The sequence below is a fragment of the Desmodus rotundus genome, chromosome 6 (genome assembly GCF_022682495.2).
Source record: "Desmodus rotundus isolate HL8 chromosome 6, HLdesRot8A.1, whole genome shotgun sequence".
Lineage (NCBI taxonomy): Eukaryota > Metazoa > Chordata > Mammalia > Chiroptera > Phyllostomidae > Desmodus > Desmodus rotundus.
Genome location: NC_071392.1, coordinates 116,859,472 through 116,879,245, shown reverse-complemented (window position 1 = coordinate 116,879,245; position 19,774 = coordinate 116,859,472). Strand labels below are relative to the sequence as shown.

At 51.0% G+C, this 19,774-nt stretch overlaps 1 protein-coding gene across 1 annotated transcript in view; it reads right to left on the bottom strand.

Annotated features, from left to right (window-relative positions):
- Positions 1-18,027, bottom strand: part of TGM6 (transglutaminase 6) — a 28,647-nt gene extending 10,620 nt beyond the window's left edge. Inside the window, exons 1-9 of the mRNA XM_045194779.2 lie at positions 17,920-18,027; positions 8,639-8,812; positions 7,833-8,075; positions 6,953-7,071; positions 5,278-5,406; positions 4,884-5,061; positions 4,182-4,320; positions 600-703; positions 280-522 (exon numbers count right to left, since the gene is read on the bottom strand). Coding sequence (XP_045050714.2) covers positions 280-522; positions 600-703; positions 4,182-4,320; positions 4,884-5,061; positions 5,278-5,406; positions 6,953-7,071; positions 7,833-8,075; positions 8,639-8,812; positions 17,920-17,926 — 1,336 coding nt within the window. The 5' untranslated portion in view covers positions 17,927-18,027. The remainder of the gene's footprint in view (positions 1-279; positions 523-599; positions 704-4,181; positions 4,321-4,883; positions 5,062-5,277; positions 5,407-6,952; positions 7,072-7,832; positions 8,076-8,638; positions 8,813-17,919) is intronic.
- Positions 18,028-19,774: the final 1,747 nt, after the last annotated feature.

The window sequence follows — 19,774 nt, the reverse complement described above, 5'->3', positions numbered from 1 at the left end:
CATTGATGTTTCTCTCCTTTTCTTTCTCCCTCCCTTCCCCTCTGGCTAAAAATAAATAAATAAAATCTTGGGGAAAAAATGGCCATCGCACTTTCTTTGCAACTTCTACCATTAAGAGGTGGCTAAAGGCACTCGGCTCTCCAAGCACAGAGACAGTACTGAACAGAGCTATCACCGCCAGAACGTATGGGAAAGGGCCAGCCTGGGCCGCCCACAGTGTCCCTCTGCAGCAGAGGGCTCATCTGAGGAGGCTGATGGAGGCCACTATGCTGCCCTTACCTTCGGGATACTTGTAGAGGCTCGTGATATCCACGCGGGAGTCGCTCCCCACCGCCTTTGTGCTGATACACCTCCCGATCTTCTTCGTGTCAGAATACACACGTTCCCGGCTCTCATCCTTATTCCGGAGCCAGGTGACATAGTCTGCATTGACCTCCGCAAACACAAACGGGCCATCATGGGCCAGGTGCACGTCACCCTCTCGGATGGCAGTGACCGAGGCCGGGCCGCACTGGAACACGCCTGGGCAGGAGGGGTGGGCGTGAGCAGCATGGGTGAGGAAAAGCGGGGGCCTGGGACCCACCCGGCTGAGCCCATACCTTCGCTCTCCTCCTGGGGGGTGGCATCCAGAACTTGCCAGCCATTGTAAGAGGGGCCCAGGTCCTGCCGGGCAAACCAGCTCTCATTCCAGACATGGAAGTTCCTGCCACAGAGAGAGGATGGGGCGGGGTGGCCTACAGTGAGCACAGAGGGCCATGGCAGGGCGACTTCCTAGTGCAAGCCATCCCTGGGCCGGCAGTGTGCAAGAGCGCTGTGTCTGAATCTTGTGAACCATTCATTCAGCTGTACCGATGACAGCGCATTGTGTGTGTGCTCGCTAAGAACCTGCTGTTCGTGTTACCAGAAATGCCGCTGCAAGTAAGACAGAAGATCTTTTGCCCTCGTGCAGTTCACCTTCTAACAAGGGAGGCAGATCGGGAGAGAGGGAAAATTAAGTGAGCAGATAAACAAAACAAATGCAAATACTGTATTTTGCCATGTATAATGCATTCTCGTGTATGATGCGCACCCATGTTTTTGGCCCAAATTTTCAGGAAAAAAATCTTCTGTTTTAATTTTTTAACTCAATTTTTAATTTATTTATATGTAGAAACAAAACCAATGATCGTATTCCACGGTATTATTTTGCATATGGATATTGTTATTGCTTTTCAGAGGTACACGTTTAACGCGTGCGCATAAAAGAATTAAAAACATTTCCCGTGTTTTTCGGGCCATAAGATGCACCTAGTTTTTAGAGGAGGAAAATAGGGAAAAAAATTTTGAAGCAAAAAAATGTGGCAAAATAGTTAACAACATAAATAACATAATATTTCACCAATGTAAATGTAGGCTACATGCAGACTATAAGATGCACCCCCATTTTCCTCCCAAATTGGGGGGGGCGTCTTATAGTCCAAAAAATACGGTATATAGATATGGAATTAGTACTACCCACATATAATGCGCATCATTATTCTTCCCTCAAAAATTTGGGCAAAAAGTGCGCATCATAAACGGCAAAACACGGTAACAATACACGCCCTGGAAAGGAGGGCCGGAGACAGAGAATACCTGCTGGAAGCCGACTGCAGGTGGAAGGCATCTGAGATGGGACTAAAAGGAGAAAGGATTAGCCACAGGAAGAATGAAAGGATCAGTGCTCCAGGCGGAAGGAATTTTTTTTTTTCCTTTTAAATCAAATTCTATTTGTGAATTCAGCAAAATAATTTCTATACAATAAAACAGCAAAATATTTAAATAGAATAGGGTGGGCCGTATCTGTTTGCAGGGGTATTTCAGACATGTTCTACATAATCACACACATTCAAGTTACCCATTCTCTTTTAAATACAGTGTTAACTGATGAGTTCATTGTCTTTCATTAAATGTTTATTCTGAAATTATGATACCTCAATTATATTAATGACCCAGTAGTTTCCATTTAATTAGGACCTGCTTTAATTTCTTTGGAATAATGGAAGAGGAGCTAGGACAATTCTCGCTTTCCAGTAAAACTGTGATGGAGCAGAAACTCAGCTGATCTCTTGGAGCAGCGGTACACCAGTCCTGTGGGGTCCTGAGGACTTCCACTTCTCTGCGGCCCAGCAGAAGGAAAGTTGTAGAGGATTCACCTAATAAGCTCTACCAAAGACACAAAGCAGGCATACCAAATACAGTCTGCTATTAGGCTCCAAGCATCCTGGCCTAGCAAATGGTTGCATATGTGTTTTAAATCTTTTAAAAGTCCCATTACGGATACTTAAGATTCTTTATCCCACCCAGAAACTGAACTGTCAAACATTAAATGTAAGCAACGTGTGCAAAAGCTCTCGAGACCAGAAAAAGCTCAGTGTGTTCGAGGAACAGAAAGGGTGTAAGTATCTCTGGGCTACAGCAAGCATGGGATGCACGTAGGGTTCCGATTATGCAGGGCTCTGAGGGTCTCGGTAAGGAGTTCAGGCTTTAAATTCCTATGTTGGAGATGAGACTATGGGACTAGAAAAGGCGACACAGTAAGGAAGCAGCAGAGAGAAACCCTGGTTGGCTGACTCGGCATCTTTACCCCTGTCAGGTAGGTAATGGTCTTTGGGAAAAATACCTTGATTAGCATCTGGGGGTAAAAGGGAGGAGAGTGATAAACTGCATGGTGACAGAGGCCCCATCGTCCAAAAGAAGTGTCTGTCTCTTCTGCCTGAGGGAAGAAGAGTGTAATTTCTGTGGTGCTCCTGCAGGCTGACGAGTGAAGAGAAGCAAGAAGAGAAGGAAAGGGGAGAAGAGAGGCAGAGAGGTGCCATGAGGCTGAGACAGGCTGGGGTGAAGGCTCCAGGGCGTAGTCCCTGGGGGTGGCCAGGGCCTAGTTCTAAGGCCAGGGTTGCCAGGGCTGCCTGTGTGCTGTCTTCTGTGCTCTTCACAGTCTCCCCTGCACTCTACAAAGTTGACTTGTGTGACAACTAGCACACGACTAAACAGACTTTCAGATAAGGTTACTCACTGAAGCTTTGTTTGTAAAAGGCAACCGCCAGTCCATCCATGGCAGATGGTTAGATAAACAATGATTTTCCCCATTCAGTTTAAAGACAAATCAGTTTCATAACCCTGCTCGTCCACTCACTAGCTGTGTGGCCTTAGACAAGTTACTTAGCCTCTCTGTGCTTGGTCTCCTCACCGGCAACGCAGAGATAACAATACTAGCTTTCTCACAAGGTTTTTTAGAGGAGTGCATGAGTTAGTATATGTCTAGTACTTAGAGCTGGGCCTGGCATAGACCAGTGTGATATGATTATTTCACACACTACAAAAAACAAGGAAACCTAGAATACACTGATCTGAAATTGTTAAACGTATGAGCAAGATGGACAGTACAGGCATATCTCGAAGATGTTGTGGGTTCGGTTCCAGACCATTGCAGTAAAGTGAAGTATCACATTCAAGTAAGTTGTAATCTTTTTGCCGATGGAGGGTCTTGCTTTCAATTTGTCAAAAATGCAACACGTGTGAGGCACAGTAAAGCGAAACTCAATAAAACGAGGTACGCCTTATTACACAATGCTGCCTGTGTTAAAAAGTAGGGGTGCAAGGGGCCTTTGTATGTGTGTGTTCCTGTGTCTGCAGAGCCTCTCTCTGGAAAGAGACGGAAAAGCTAATCACAGTGCAGTCTCGGGAAGAGGACAGGGAGGCTGGAACTGGGTGGGAGGGAGACTTACACTGTGACCCATTTTGTGCCTTTGGAATACGAAAGCACAAGAATGTGCTGCCTATTTAAAAAAATTAACATTAATTTTTTAAAGCTCTGTGCGAAGAGTTTTGTTTGAGCTGAGAAGGTTGTTTCCCCCCTGAGATAAGCAGCCCATGCCCAGGCAGGAATGTGATAGAAGGTAACTGTGTGGGAAGAACCTTGGCTCCTTGTCACAGGACTCTGGGGAGGGCTTCATCTCACAGCGGTGGGGCAGGGGGACCTGAGATTGAAGGCAGTCAGACGCTGAGCCCCGCCCCCCTGAGTCACGTGTCCAAAGACCCCTGCCTCTCTTAGCAGAGTCACCCTGCTTGGGAGCCCCTTCCCCCAGAGGGTGCCTCTCCCTCCCACTCAGTAGAGCCGGGCACCAGATCCAGGTCTGCTTCGGGGAGCCCGTGGGACCCACCACATGCTGTCTTCCGTCAGGTCCTCCAGGGTCCGCCCGAAGGAGTCCACGTATTTGTCCACACTCAGGTTCCTGTCCGTGTCATGGGCAGAGTTGAAGTTGGACACGACCCGGGTTGCGATCCCCAAGCACCTAAGGACTGAAGAGTAGGAGGCTGGTGAGGTTCCAGAAGCAGGCCAGGACCCTGGCCTGGGGAGGGGTCTGGCTCCCCCTGCTGGCCGCCCCCTTGTTTCTGGCCACAGGCTCCTGCTTATCTGTCTACTTTGTCAGGGCCGAGATTCCCTGCTCCACTCTCAGAAACACTGCCACCTCCTATGCATTCTCTCAGGGGACTCCTGGAGACGCTACTGTCAGCCCCCTTTTGGAGCTACAGGCTCCAAGTTTGGCAGGACCTTAGGAGCCATGTAACAGTCGTGTAACAGCCTGAGGGGACCAGAAGCCCTGGGGCCACCAGATTCGCCCAAGGGCTCTCAACACGTTCCAGGCAGGGGGGAGCTGGGACTCCTTCCGCAAAATAAATGATCAACAATCTCATAAATGAACTATCTGGTTTCTTTCTTCATTAACCAGACTTCTATCTTCCCATCATGAATAAAGAAAGACTGGGGTTTTTTGGAGGGAGAGGAGGCCTATGCAAATATATGCAAATGAACACAAATGAGAGAACAGGCCTAGGACTGGGGACCTTCTTTCCCTGGGTACCTGTGCACATGACTCCAGCGAAGACCCAGCACTGGCCATATTTGACGGGCTTGAACCTGCCCTTGAACCACTTGTGCAGGATGGCCACGCTGCCACGCCATTGCAGTGGGCTGGTGCCGCCACCGTACTGGCCCTGCCACTGGCCTTGAACCACGCCCCGGTCGTTGTTGCTGTTCACCTGGGCAGATGAGGACACGGGTCCACCACCAGGCAGGGCTCCCTTTTCAGCAACCTCCTCACTATAAAACCACCTCCCACTTTGGACCACCCAGTCATGTGTGGTCGCCCCTTGATTTAAAATTGTCTGAAAGTTCGGGTAACCTACTGTCTTAAAATATCTACTTTTTGCTACCATTTATTACGTGTGTGTATGCAGGGAAGGTGGGCTCCTTACCATGGCGCTGATGACCCTGGTGACGTAGATGGGGTCATGGCGGCAGGAAACATCAGTGGCTGGGTCTTTTTGGTGACTGGGGCTTCGGTCCAGGATGGAGAGGCAAATGTTCAGGATGTCCTCTTCAAACTGTCCCCGGAGAGGCTGCGCTTAAAGGCCGGAGCCTCAACCATATTCCAGACCCTCCCATGACCTTCACCGAGTCAGTCGCTTGTGTTGTGCAGGGGAGTTTGCCTCCCCTTACCCACCAGGGTCACCACAGAGCACCCCCAAGTCTCAGAAACCCTTCTTGAAAGAGTCATCGGGAGCCCGGGCTGGTGTGGCTCAGTGGGTTGAGCTCCAGCCTGTGAACTGAAAGGTTGCTGGTTCTGTTCCTGGGTTTCAGGCCAGGGCCCGGATGGGGTCACGTGAGAGGCCACTCACACATCGATGTTTCTCTCCCTCTCTTTCTCCCTCCCTCCCCTCTCTCTAAAAATAAATAAATAAAATCTTTTAAAACACAGTCATTCGGAAACCAGAAGCTCAACCTTAATCATGTCCTCTCCTGTTCGATAGCCGCCCCGCCATGGCCCCCATGGCCCCCCAGGACCCACAGCAAACGCTGTGGTGTGCTTGTGGCTCTGCAGTCATATCGACCCCACTGGCCTACTCATTTGGTTTATATGATTTTTTTGAACTGTATTTGAATTAATTGTCAAATTGGGGGATTCATTGAAAACCTGGGAGACTTTTACGTACAAATTAAAATTTCTGGTCTCTGAAAATTTGCAAGGTCTGGGAACCCTCACCTTCCACATGGGCTAAGAGGGGGATGCTGAGAAGTGGTTACCCCTTAGGTAGACCCTAAACTCTCCGGTGTATCCTCCCTGCTCGGCCCCTGAGCCCCGAATGCTTTCCATTCCCGCTCCTCAGCTGTCAGTCAAGGTGCTTAACTTGCCCAACCAGCCTTTTGCTGGTTGGGTACCCAGAGCCCAGGCAGACTGAACTCCTTCAGCAGGACCTCAGCTACCCTCTGAATGCCTACCTCCACGCTGCTCTGTCTGCTCTTTCTTCTGCCTGTCCAGACCCCACCTGACTTTGGATGCCCAGCCCCAATACCTGAAGACTTTCACAATCCCCGAGGGGGCTGGCATTTTCTTTCGTGCTCTTCTGAACTTTTTCTCCTCCTACCTCTACTACCCTGACTTCCCTCTGGCCCTCGGACCTTGTATTGTAACTTTATCTAAGGCCAGCAGCTCTCCAGTGTGGCCCCAGACCAGCAGACATGGCATCACCTGGGAACTTGTTAGAAATGCAAATTCTCAGCATCCTTCCTCCCACACAACCTACTGAATCAGCCACTCTGGGGGTGGGGCTCAGCCATCTGTGTGTTTCAGGGAGCCCTCCACATGATGCTGGTACACGCTTGAGATTAAGAACCCTTGGTCTAAGCTGTTTATCCTTGTATAGTGGATCTGGCCCATTGTGTCCAAATTACATCCAAAGCTTTTACCTACCCGAGGATCCAGCGCAGGCCCTGACACAACTAAGAGTCAATGAATAAATGAATGAATTTACTCTAGGAGTCAGACAGCTTGTCCCTCCTGGGAAGAAGTGAGCAGACAAAAGTTCTCCTGGGCTGAGATTTCACACCCCCCAGCCCACGTCCCCCCTTCTGGCCCGTGCCCCTGGAGACCTGCCCGTAGTTCCAGCCTTGGGCTCGGATGTGCTTCTCCACGCCGCGGAAGATGATCCCGCTGTCACTGAGCACATACTCCTGTCTCTCCTCCTCGGAGGCCAGAAACACGTCATCCTCTGAAAAGCAGTTGTCAGGCCCAGCGTGGGCTGGGGCTCTGGCCTTGCTGGCCTGGAGAAGGGGCTATATCAGGGATCAGCTGCAGGATGGGGCTGGGAGGCTGAGAGGGGCTTGCTGGGCTCCCAGGCTGCCGTGAGGCCAAGCCCCATTCCACCTGGCCAGTCGTGCCTCAGGCAGGGACCAAGCCCAACTCAGCCCCAGACTGAGGGATTTTAGGAGTCCTGATGCCTCTGGGTGGTCTTACTGATGCCTACAGCAGCCTTACATTTCTTAAATACTAGTAAGAATACTGACCCCAGTACCCCTTACTATGTGCTTTGTACATGTTAAGCATTAGTACTGTGAATTTCCACCATAACCCTAAGAGGTAGGCACTGTTATTCCCATACTGTAGATGAGAAAACTGAGATGCACGGAGGGAATCAACAGCAGAGCTGGGACTGAACCAAGGCTCTCTGATGGCTAAAGCCCAGCTCTTGCCCACTCCTGGGCCTCTCCTGCCATCAGGCCCCATCCCTGCCCAATGGCCTCTCTGCACGCCAGACACCACCGATTCTTGCCCCTCTGGCACTGGCTCCTGTGGAGCACCTGCTACCAGGTTCCTCTGCCCAGTGCCCACCTCTGCCCAGGCCAGGCTCTCACCAAGCTCTTGGCATTTACCTCCCTGTCCATTAACCTGCCTCCCAGGCTCCCTCTAAGGGCAGACTCTCCTCTAGGACCACTTCCAAGAAACCTCTGCCTTGGACTTGGCAGCTCCTACCTGAGCACCACGGATTGAAGAGGAGAACGAACTCGCCCAGCTTCCGGTCACTGCGTTTGCGGTGAGAGGACACCCTGAAGCTCAGCAGGTAGCGGCCAATGACGGCGTTGGGAGGGCTGGTGAGGCCGATGGTCACTGTGTTCTCCTCCTGAGCCTCCTTCGCTGCTGTCCAGCCATTCTGCACCTCTGGCTCCGACATTGGGAGCACAGCTTTGGTGCTCAGAGCCTCGGAAGCCTGGGGTCCTGGAGAGGAGGAGAGGGAATCGGGAGACCCAGCCATTCCCCGGGAAACCCAGCACCAGGGAAGAGGAAATGCTGCACACCTGGAGGTGCTGCCTTCGCCCCCCGAACTGCTGAGATGCTGCTGCTGGGAGGACCTGACCAAGACACAAGGGGGCCGGTGGCAGAATGGGGCACTCAGCTGTCCTGATTCCCACCCACCTCCTGGATGAAAGAGAAAGTGACAGGACCTTTGGGACCGAAGTCTGCCTTCTGTCTGGCCAGGAGAGAAAGACTTGGGCTCCACAAGTGCCTGCTGGTTTCCCGTAACCTCACAGAGCTGCGGATTCCGTAATATCCTCAGGATTCCAGAGTCGTCATCTCGTGTCTCCCGCTGCCTGCTGGCAGCACCTCCCAGCCACCCCCAGAAAGCTGTCATCAGAAGCTTGTGGGGTTCAGGGTTCAGCCCAGCTGTAGGGATTTGCTTCCCCCCAAGTCTGGGCTGATGACCACAGGGTCTCGGTCACTGGCCACAAGGCAAGTATTTCTGACTGTGGAGCGGAGGAGGTTGCTGGTGAGCCGGTTACCTGTCTCCACTGTGAAGATGAGGGTATCCTCGCTGTCCAGGGGACAGCTCAGCTCCAGTATGAAGGTGAACATCTGGCCCCTGCGGACCACCAGCTCCGGGCCGGGGTACTCCTGGGTGTGGTGCGCAGCACCATTCCTTGGCCACTGCCAGTCCACTTTGGCGACTCTGATCGCTGAGCAGGGAGAGGACAGGGAGATGAGGCCAGGCCCTGGGCACGTTTCTCACCCGTGCCCTCCCATCCACTTTAGCCTGCCAGCCACGCTCGTGCGTGCACCATTTATCCTGTGCAGTTGGTTCTGGTTCTGTGTGGTAGCTACGCTCTGCAAAGGCTCTGTGAACACTGAATTGGTGAGCACTGAGCCATCGCCTCTAGGGAAAGAGCAGGGCTAGGCCCCTGTGAGCCTCTGGTCACAGTTTTCCCAACCATTGATCATTACATAGCCTCGTTTTATGTGTGTTTCTGCTTAAAGGCATCTTATTTAATGTACTATTGATTCATTAACACTAAACTCATGGACAATACCCACAGAATTCATGCCTGAATGAAGCCTATCTAACACGTTTTCTGCGTAAGGCACGTCGCAGCCTTCCTGTGCTAGGAGCACTAGACAGCACTTCAGCACTGTGCTTGGGGCCATTTTAAACAGCAAAATTACCAAAAAAAAAAAAAAAAAAAAAAAAATCCAAGTAAAGAAAAGAAAGACAAAACTCTGGAGAAAACACGGCATTAAATAGACTGCAAAAGGACGTTTGTTTGTGTACGAGAGCAGGCGTAGAAAGAGCAGAACGTGCATGTTAGGCGACCCCGTTTTTCATCATTCTGCCCGTGACTATGAGTGGCCACGGAGCGCCAAGAATATTGACTTGGAGTTAAAAATAAATTTTAGAGAGTAGGCCAATTTGCAAACATGGAATCTGCAAATACGGGGATTGACTATATATTCTCTGTGCCAGGCTGGCGCTTGGATATGTTGGTGAACCAGGTAAATGTGGGCTTGCCCTGGAGAGGCACACAGTGAGGCTGTGTGGCTCAGCGGTCATGTGGCTCCGTGGTCATGAGCACCGCTTTTGGGGCCAGCGAACGAGGGTTCACATCCTGACTTGGTCATCTACTGGCGACACTACCTTCTGCTTGCCCTCTCTGTACTCCAGTGGACCCTTCTGTAGAGTGGGAATCATAATAGTTGTGAAGGGAATGTCTGGGACAACTGCCTATCATTTGGAGCCCTGAGAACAAGGGTATTATATTCCAGACGAGCAAGGGTGCCGCCCAAATAGGCGAGTCCAACAATAACTAATTATCATTCTGATACATGCTGTCAAGGCGAAGCACATGGAGCTGAAAGACAATATAAAAGAGGGGCCTGGCCGGGCCCGCAGAGTGACAAGTGAGGCTTGCTTGAGGAGGGAGGTGGCATTTAGATGGCCTTGAAGTGGATGGGGTGTCCCCAGGGGAGAGGTGGGTGGCATATCCAACCTCAACCCAAGCATCCTCTCCCTCCAGCCACTTCCAACCACTTCAGGGTTCGTTCATTCAGGAGTCAGCATTGTGCTGGGTGCTGCAGGCTCCATAGCTGTGAAACAAACATTAGCCCTGCCCCCAGGAAGTTGACAGTCCAGCAGAAGAGCAGATACATCTCAAAGGTCACAGGGCAAGCTTTGGAAAGTATCCTCACAGCATGGCCCCTGGTTTCCCCCTGGTCAAGCAATCCAAGAGACCAAGGTGGAGGCTGCGACGCCTTTTATGGCCTAACCTCAGAAGTTGTACTCTGCCACTTCTACCGTATGCTATTGGGCAAGGCCGTTACCCAGGTCTGCACAGGTTTAAGGGGAGGGAACACACCCCATCTGTTGATGAAAATGGGTCAATGTCACCTTGTAAGAAGAACAGGTGACACTATATATTTATCTCCATCCTATGAAGTCCAATCTGCCACACTTGAGAGCCAATGAAGTAATATCACCAAGTACTCCCTGCCAGAGGGGGCCTGCCACGGGGCCCTTGGCCCTGTTTTATTTGTTGCCTAGTATATTGTAAGTGCTCAGTAATTCTTGCCTGGACTATTTAATACAACTTCCTATGAACCCAGCATTTTTTGAACTATTTTATAAATATTAGCCCATTTAATTTTCATAAACCATACAATGGAATACTATCATTATTCCGACTTCCCAGGTGGGAAAACGGAGGCTCTGAGTCACATGGCTTGTAAGTGACGGAGCTGGGAATCTGGCCCCCGAGTCTGTGTTTGTCTGCAACCTCTAGGCTACATTGCCATTACCTCTGACCCCACAGGAGTCACACGCCCAGAAGTCCCAGACTCTAAAAACACAACATGGGCTTGGCCCGTGTGCGTCAGAGTGATGGCTCATCTGGCCAGTGTGTGGACAGAGCTGGCCAAAATGTTTGGCTTTTTAAAGACTCTGGAACCTTCATATAACTTTGTGGTTATGGAGTGGCAGGTTGTATTTTCCAAAGATGGTTGCAATAATAGCTCTCATCCTATGTACTTTCCTTATAATATGACATCGATACTCCTCCCAGTGAATCTGGGGGGCGGGGATTGTGGCGAAAACAGAATGACATTTTCTGTTGATTTTCAAGGCTAAGTGATAGAAGTTGACACAGCTTCTCCTTGGTTCCCTTGAATTGGTTGATCTTGGAACACAGTACCATGCCATGAAAAATAGCCTAATGGCCTGTGGAGAAGGCCCCATGGAGAGGGACCAAGACCTCCAACCTGCAGCCTGCTGGTTGAGCTCCCAGCAGACGGCTGCCATTCACTGGGCAGCCAGAGGAGTGAGCCGTCTTGCGAGCAAATCCTCCAGCCCGAGGCCACTGCCCCACCTGACACCAAACCAGACACAGACAAGCTGTCCGCCCTGAACTCTGCCCAAGTGGCAGGTCCCTGAGTGAGAGGGTGGCTGCTGTCGGGAGTCTCACCGCGCTGGGTGGTTTGCTGTCCAGCAGGAGAGAACCGACACAGGGAGGGAGCCCAGTAACAACCGGGGTGGAGTTTTCCAACAAGCCCGGTGGAGTCAGAACTCACAGGTAGATTTAATTTGATTTAAGTAGTATCAGCAAATGTGAGACATCTTCCTCCTCCAAGTCTGGGCTGTTGATTCACACGTGCTGAACTTTTTAACATGGAACTGATGTCTGCATAAATCTTTAGGACTCTTCTTCAGTAATAACATTCAGCTCTTCTTTGCAACATTTAAACTCAGACTTGGAGGCTGGGTAAGGCTGTCCCAGGTAATGTGAAAGCCACCCTGCCCCCAATTATGATGAGAAGAATAATAGCCAACATATTAATATTTACTATGATCAGACAATATCCTCTGATGTGGGTACATTTATTCAAGAAACATCTCAGGAGGAAAAGAATGGGGCTCCTAAACTCTTGCTTTTTGAGGTTCACTATTGTTGGAAGTTTTTTGATAAAATGAGGTGGTCTTGATGGAGGTTTGCTGCTGTTATCACTCAAGTTTACATCTTTACTTTGACCTTTCCTTTGAAATTCAAACAATGTGTTCAATTATCTACCCGAAATCTCCATTTGGTGGTCTTCTAGGCAAATGTAACCTAACATGCTGAACTCTTGATTTCTTGCCTGCTCACCCCCAAGTCTCAGCTCTTCCCATCGCCCATCTTGGTGGGTGGCATCCCATCTGTTCTGGGGCCCAGGGACAAGCCAAGAAAACTTCTTTGGTTCTCCTTTGCTCTCACATTCCTTGTCTAATCCATCATCAAGCTGACATGGTACCACCTCCAAAACCTGCCCCGAATCCACCCCACATCTCTGTTCCCACTGCTACTCCAGACCAAGGCACCGATGTCTCTCTTGTCTAGACTGTAAAAGCCTTCTAACTGCTCTCTGCTTGTGAGGAGCAGGCTGCTGCTAGTCTCAGTGCCTGGGCCCGAGATTCCTGGAAAAGGCTACTTCTGGCTAGCCTGGCATCACGATTTGGGGATAATGACTGAACACATGAATAGGAATTCACACAGCTGACACGTGTGTCCCAAGCTTGGGAGCTCCAGCAGCCACCTCTGTGGTTGGTGAGCCAGAACTGTACAGGACCCCTGTTCAGCAGTGTCCCTTGTGGCAGGGGACTTCCTCATTGGCTTGCCAATTCTCACATTCGAGAGTAGGGCTGAAACCTTCCCATTGAGGTCTTGGGCAGGAACAGATTTCTCAAATCTCAGAACTTCGATTTCAGGTGGCCTCTGTTTAGTCCGAAAACACAGGCAGGAACACTATTTACTTTGTACATATAACTGTCTAACCTAATAATAGCAGCAGGGCCGGAATGACCATTAGAATCCCAGGTCTCTATTTTGTTGACAGAAACTAAGACCCAGTCTGGGAAGAAAGGGACTTTTTAATTTTTTTTAAAGATTTTATTTATTTTATTTTTAGACAGAGGGGAAAGTAGGGAGAAAGAGAGGGAGAGAAACATCAGTGTGTGGTTGCTTCTTGTGTGTCCCCTACTGGGGACCTGGCCCGCAACCCAGGCATGTGCCCTGACTGGGAAACAAACCAGTGACCCTTTGGTCACTGCACAGGCCAGCGCTCAATCCACCAAGCCACTCCAGCCAGGGCAAGAAAGGGACTTCTTGTCTGAGTGCATGTTGGAGCTGAAGCCCACAAAGACAAGCCACAACCTATGTTGGTATAGGCAGGAACAGAATGCAATTTTTTCCTTCCTTCCTTCCTTCCTTCCTTCCTTCCTTCCTTCCTTCCTTCCTTCCTTCCTTCCTTCCTTCCTTCCTCCCTCCCTCCCTCCCTCCCTCCCTCCCTCCCTCCCTCTTTCTTTCTTTCTTTCTTTGTCAGTTTCTCTCTCTCTCTCTCCCTCTCCCTCTCCCCGCCCCCCCCCCCCCCCGCCCCTCTTTCTGGCATGAGTCAGGAGCAGGGGATGAAGTTATTAGGTTATAATTATCTCAGCCCTGGCATAGCCCAGAGCACTTATGGTGGGGGTAGGGGAAGTTTACAGGTGTGGAAGGTTCCTGGATCTTGGGCCACGGGTTCATGCCCTGATAATTCCTCCTTGGCTTCCCCTCACCCTGTCACAGCCAAAACCAGCCCCCACCACCCTCTGGGCATCTGAAGCCTCATCACAGAGGGATAAGAGGAGAGGGATGAGTCAGACCTGCCATTATCATCATTATCCCTGGATCTCAAAGACCATCTCCCTTGCAACTTCGTGCCCAGGGCCAAGTTCTCAGTGTATACTTGATCATGGTTGCAGCTTGCGTACCTCTGAGAGACAGCTCATCCACCACCCAGATATTTAAAAAGTCCTTCCTTCTGCTAAACCAAGGTCTTTTTTCTTGCTCTATTTGTCCCCATATGTCCCCCCTCTGTCCTTCTGCCACAGAAGAAACACAACTGTTCCTTTTGCCCCTTGACAGAACTATTTTGCAGAACTATTACCAAGAAACCCTGACCTGCCACCCCCGCCAGCTCTGTACCGGCCTTATCCCAGGAGGTCATCATTCTGGTCCTTGTGTGACCTGTCCCCAGAGTTGCTCCTTTGGTGATCTAAGTCGTCATGCTCATCACCATCACACCCTCCATGACCTGGCATTTGTGGGCTGGTATACAGGCCAGGATCCTGCCTACCTACCTTCCTTCCTTCGGGGCAAAGCAGCCTTTCCGGTGATTACAGCCAATTCTGCCCTAGCCACGTCCTCCCCAGCTCTCATGGAGACTGGTGAGCACCAAGGAGGGAAGCTGATGCATAGGACAGCCCAGGGCCAGGGTCCAAACCGTCTACTGAAATAAACCCAGTATCACCTCCTCCATGTGCTCAGCTCGAGTTCTGCTCTCTGAGACTATCCGATTGTCCCAAGTCAATCATCAAGGAAGCCCAGTTATAGTTTGTTGCTTGTATGTCTCTCTCCTCCACTGGACTGTATGCCCCCTGAAGGCGAGGCCTGGGTCTCATTCTCTCTGGGTTGTTAGAGCCTGACTCAAGTGGCTCAGGACCCAGGGCATAGTAGATGCTCAGTGACCATTGACCGGACAGATGAATGAACATCCCTCCCTGTCCCTTGGCTGGCACAAGGGTGTGAAAAGGGAAGCTGATGCTCACCAGCGTCTGGGCACACCCTCAAGGATCAGTGCTCACGCTTCCCCACCCACCCATGATCCCTGACTCTCAGACTGTCACGTTCTGAAATCTTCCCTTTCTTCCTGACTTCCTTGGGTCCTGGAGGTGGGCAGAGTGTGTGGGCGTGAGTCCAGGCAGGCCGACCTGCCACTGGCTCCTTGTGGGACTCAGGCTAAGTGGCTTCTCTGAGCCTCAGTTTTCTTATCTAGGAAATATCCCAGGATTCTTAGGGTTTGGGTCATCTGTGTTTTGCCCAGTCAAGTGCCTCTGATACCCCAGGACTCCTCTCAGCCCCTCCCCACAATACCTGCCTACCCTTCAAAGTACACTGACTCTGTTGTCACTCGGCTCCTTGGTGGGCACCAGGGAAGGGATGGAAGAGGCAGTGTCCCATCTGGGAACACTGGGTTGACAGCGCCTGAGGCCTTGAGGACAGAATAGATAACATGTTGTCAGTCCCTGAGCCCCCGCCTTCGGGATATGCGGGGTGAGCTCCCAGCCCTGAGCTCAAGGACCCCAGGCCTAAAGCCAGACACAGGGAAGGAGTGTCCTCTCCCCTGCTCAAGAGTCATCAACCCCCTGACCAGTAGTCTGGCATTCAAGCTCCCAGCCCCCAATCCCTTCCAATCTCATCTTCTTTCCAGCTCAACTTGCTCAACTGCCCCCAGAGGTCAGCCCAAGAGAATCCTAGCTGGAGGGAAGGGTCTATGTGCAGAAGATTGCCTCCCACCCCCAGCCTTAGCTCACTCCAGCTGTCCTGCCTCCTGCCCCGAGAGACACGGAAGAGCTGAGGATGCTCTCCTCCCCAGATCTCTGTTGCAGCCTGGGAATGGCACCCAGTGGGATTGAACCCAGGAAGCTTTGCTGAGGCCAACAACATCTCCCAGATTCTGGACTCTAGGTAATTGGTTTTTAATGGGCCCCATTATGACCCTATCCTTAATGTGCATCACGGGCACCTGCCTTCCACAGCTAAATGATTAACTGGGGAGTTGCCTTGAGCCACAGCCCAGTCTCCCGTTTCTTCCTGGTCCTGTCGGAAGCTGCTGGCCTCTCTCTCATCAGTAGGCAGTGACCCATCAGCCCCAACCAGAGCCACCCTTGCAGAGAGGATTCTTTTCGGTTTTTTAATCCTCACTGAAGGATATGTTATTATTGCTTTTAGAGAGGAAGGAAGGGAGAGAGAGAGAGAGAGAGAGAGAGAGAGAGAAACATCTATGTGGAAAAGAAACATCGATCAGTTGCCTCCCATTTGTCTCCTGATGGGGGATCAAATCCACAACCTAGGTATGTGCCCTGACAGAAATCAAACCTGCAACTTTTTGGTGTATGGGATGATGTTCCAACCAACTGAGCCATCTGGCCAGGGTGAGAGTATTCTTGATTCTTAGAATTCCTGAGCCAAAAGATTATTATAATTCAACAATGGTAAGAGTCTCATTTCTTTTCTTTTTTTTGTTTTTTAAGATTTCATTTATTTATTTATTTTCAGAGAGAGGGGAAGGGAAAGAGAGAGGGAGAGAAACACCAATGTGTGGTTGCCTCTCATGTGGCCCCCACTGGGGATCTGGCCCGCAACCCAGGCATGTGCCCTGACCGGGAATCAAACCAGTGACTTTTGGTTCGTAGCCCATGCTCAATCCACTGAGCTACACCAGCCAGGACAAGAGTCTCATTTCAATGACTAACACTGATCAAGTGGTAGGGACTGCTTGAACTATGTCAAGGAGAATTCTGGGCCCCATCCAGGCCCTATAGGGAAGAGCTCTGGGGTCAACTAGTGATGTCTGCATGGACAGTGTGAGGGAGGGGGAGAGGAAGAGCAGCACGCAGGCCACACACTTTCCCTCCAGGCTCCGCTGTCCGTCATCCTTACTCAGACTGCATAGTAGGCTTGGTCTACTGCTCTGAGATGGAGGCCCCCAAGTGGCCTGATGTTTTACAGATGGAGAAATTGAGGTTCAGAGAGAGGAATGGTCACCCAGCAAATTAGTAACAGACCCAACATTGGAACACTTATCACTGACTTTTCTCCTAGAAGGATCCTTTCTCAGCAATTAAACATGGTCAAGTTTAAGGCTGATAGGGAAGAGGACTTCTAGATGAGCCCTGAAAAACAGATCCTGAAAGAAACAAAGCTAGTCCCCTGTAAACCAGGGCTAATAGCGAGAAGCCACCCCAGCTCTTGAAACTGTAATACGGGGATGGGGTGAGCTGAGGTGGTGAGGCCTGGTCCTCAGGAAGCAGACCCATCCCAAGAGCCAGAAGGGTCAGGATGTCACTAATGTTTGTAACTGCCAGGGGACATTCAGAAGAGGACATTCAAATATGACAAGGAAATTAAAATGTCTGTCTTTGAAAGTCAAAAAACAAACAAGAGTTGACTCACATAATTGTCACAGGATACTGAACAACTGAAAACAGGAAGCATAGAATTAGAAACACCCTCTAAAGACCTGGACCCAGCTCCTACCACAGAGGCGGTATGAAATCTGTAATTGTTAACTAACAGACAAGTTCCCATGGTGGGAGGGGACTTTGCCCCTCACTATATTGGGGCGTTGGGGGGGCATATTTTCTTAAGTGTACTGTCTACAGAGCCCCACACTTGGTCCATCAATTCCTCACAGCAGGCCTGTGAGGTGATTTGCATTATAATCCCCATTTTCCAGAAGAGAAAATGGAGGCACCAAGGGCAAGTTCCCTTGAGAGTTCAGGGTCACAAAGCTCTTTTCGCTTCACACAGCACTGCTCTTGCCCTGGAGTCCTTGGGGCGGGAATTAGAAAAGGATGCGGCTCACGGGGCCTCTTTCATCTCCACAGACAGCCTATGATCCCCAGCTCTGCCCAGAAATATTTCTGATCCTTGTCATGTACACGGTGTGTTTGAAGATTGTGGTTCTTCTACTCTTCCCTTTCTTCTCTCTGCCTCCTCCGGCCCCACAAAGCGTGTACTGAAGGCCTGGCTCCAGCCCAAGACAGGCTCTGCCACAGACTTCTGGGTGGTCTGGGGTCAGCCCTTTCTACCTCCGACCCTCCATGCTCTCAGAACGTGAGGGAACAGCTGAGGGATCATGCATCTCTACAACCCTGACCATCAATGACTGAAGTTTCATTCAGCACTCACCCCCTTCGCGGAGGCCCCCCCAGGCCCTGCCCACTCACCTGCCATGCCAGGGCCAGCCCAACGCCTTGCTTCCTCTGCTCAGCGGTGTGTGGACTGTCAGGGTAGCGTGTCGCAGGTGCCAGCAGACCCAGGTTCACAAGGCAGATCTTGGAACACTCCTGAGCCGACAGAATTCAAGAGGAGGTGTGGTCCTTTTCACCCTGACAGCAACACCTACGAGACACCTAGTCACCCAATAATTGCCCTGGTTTGTACCTCGAAAGTGTCCAGGGTAGGAGTGGCTTTAGCCAAGGGGCCTTCCGAATTCTCTATGGGAGAAACTGAGGCCCAGAAAGACCAGAAGCTGAGCAAAGAACAGAGGGGGAAGGAAAGGGAAGTAGGATGGAACTGGGTTTATGGTCAGCCTTCTTAACTCCTCACAACGACCCTCGGATGAGGGGACCCTAAAGGTACATGGTCATAAGATGCAGAGCTGGGGCCAGGACCAGTCTCACGGCATTCAGCCTGGGGCTGTCTTCCCTCTCTGGGTGAGGTGAGAAAGTTCCAGGGACCGCCGCTCTTCTCTCTTCTGTGTGGGCTCTGGGGGCATCTGGACGGGCAAAGGCCCACATTCCTCTTGCAGGGAGCTGCCCCCATAAAGACACAGCCTGCTGAACACCTGCCACACCCACCAGCAGGCTCAGCCTTCATGGAGGAGCCCTGAACATCAGAGGAGCAAACTTTGGACCCACACAGACTTGGACATGAAGACCAGCTCCTACCCCTGGTCACCTGTGACTCTGGCTAGGTCTGTGGTCCTCCCTCGGCCTTAGTAAATAATGACAGGGGCCTCTCTTTATGGGGCATAAAGTGGGTGACTGGGGTAGCTCAAGGACATGGCTTAGGGAAACTTGCTTGCCTGTCCCTCCTCTCTGTACTTGGGGAGTCGGACCATTTCTGATCTTATCCATCTGCCTGGGTTAGATCTACCCTGGAAATTGGGAGGAGACCCTCAGTTGGACTTTTTCAGGGCCTCCCTATGACAACCCAGCTGCCAGGAGTGATGTGAATCTAGGCTCTTGGGAGGAGGTGAATGAGAAAAAGAGAGGAATGGTTCTCTGGTTCAACGGCGAAACCCCAGGTGCCCTGTGACCTTGACTGAGCAAGACCTCTTTCTTCTCAGAACCCGGCTTGTGCACCTGTAGACTAGAGGGACTGAATGAAAGTATTCTTCAGGGCCATTCTAGCCCAATGGCTAAGATTCCAGGGTTCAGAGACTCTGGACTTCAAAGCTTCTAAAGTCTTATGAGCAATGAAATAGAATTTTATTTTCATGGGAGCTAGGAGGAAAGTTTCTCTTTGCTGGGAAGGGCCTTGAGAGGATGGCCTGGGCCATGGGAAACTGGGCTGGGCTGCCGGGGAAAGGGGAAATGGGAGGAGACAGACTGACAAGAGGGGCAGGCAGTGGTCTGTGTGCTGTTGGCCTCTGTGAGCACCCAAGCATTCAGGAAAGTGTATAAAAACCCCAAAGTGTTTGATGTGGTTGGATTTCTTGTAGAAAGTGGCAAAGGGGCTGAGCTGGGCTGTCAGTGTGACGCGGGGCGAACATCGTTAATGGACAGACCTGAGCACTACTCACGCTGCTTTTCTGCCTTTTCTGTGCAGGGTCAGGCGCCTTCCCGCTGATGACAGTTTATTCAGGGACCTTTTATCTTTCATTTTGGATTTGCCTGAACTTGGGGTCCCAGAACATGGGCCATTCAAAAGCACTCCCAGCCCATCCCTTCCCGCCCGGCCCCCCCCCCCCCCCCCCCCCCCCCCCCCGCAACAACCCAAACAGCAATTCACATTCAGCTTCAGGGGAGAGCTGTGTAGTCTGGCTGCAGAGCCCTGGGATGAAGGCCAGGAAAGTGG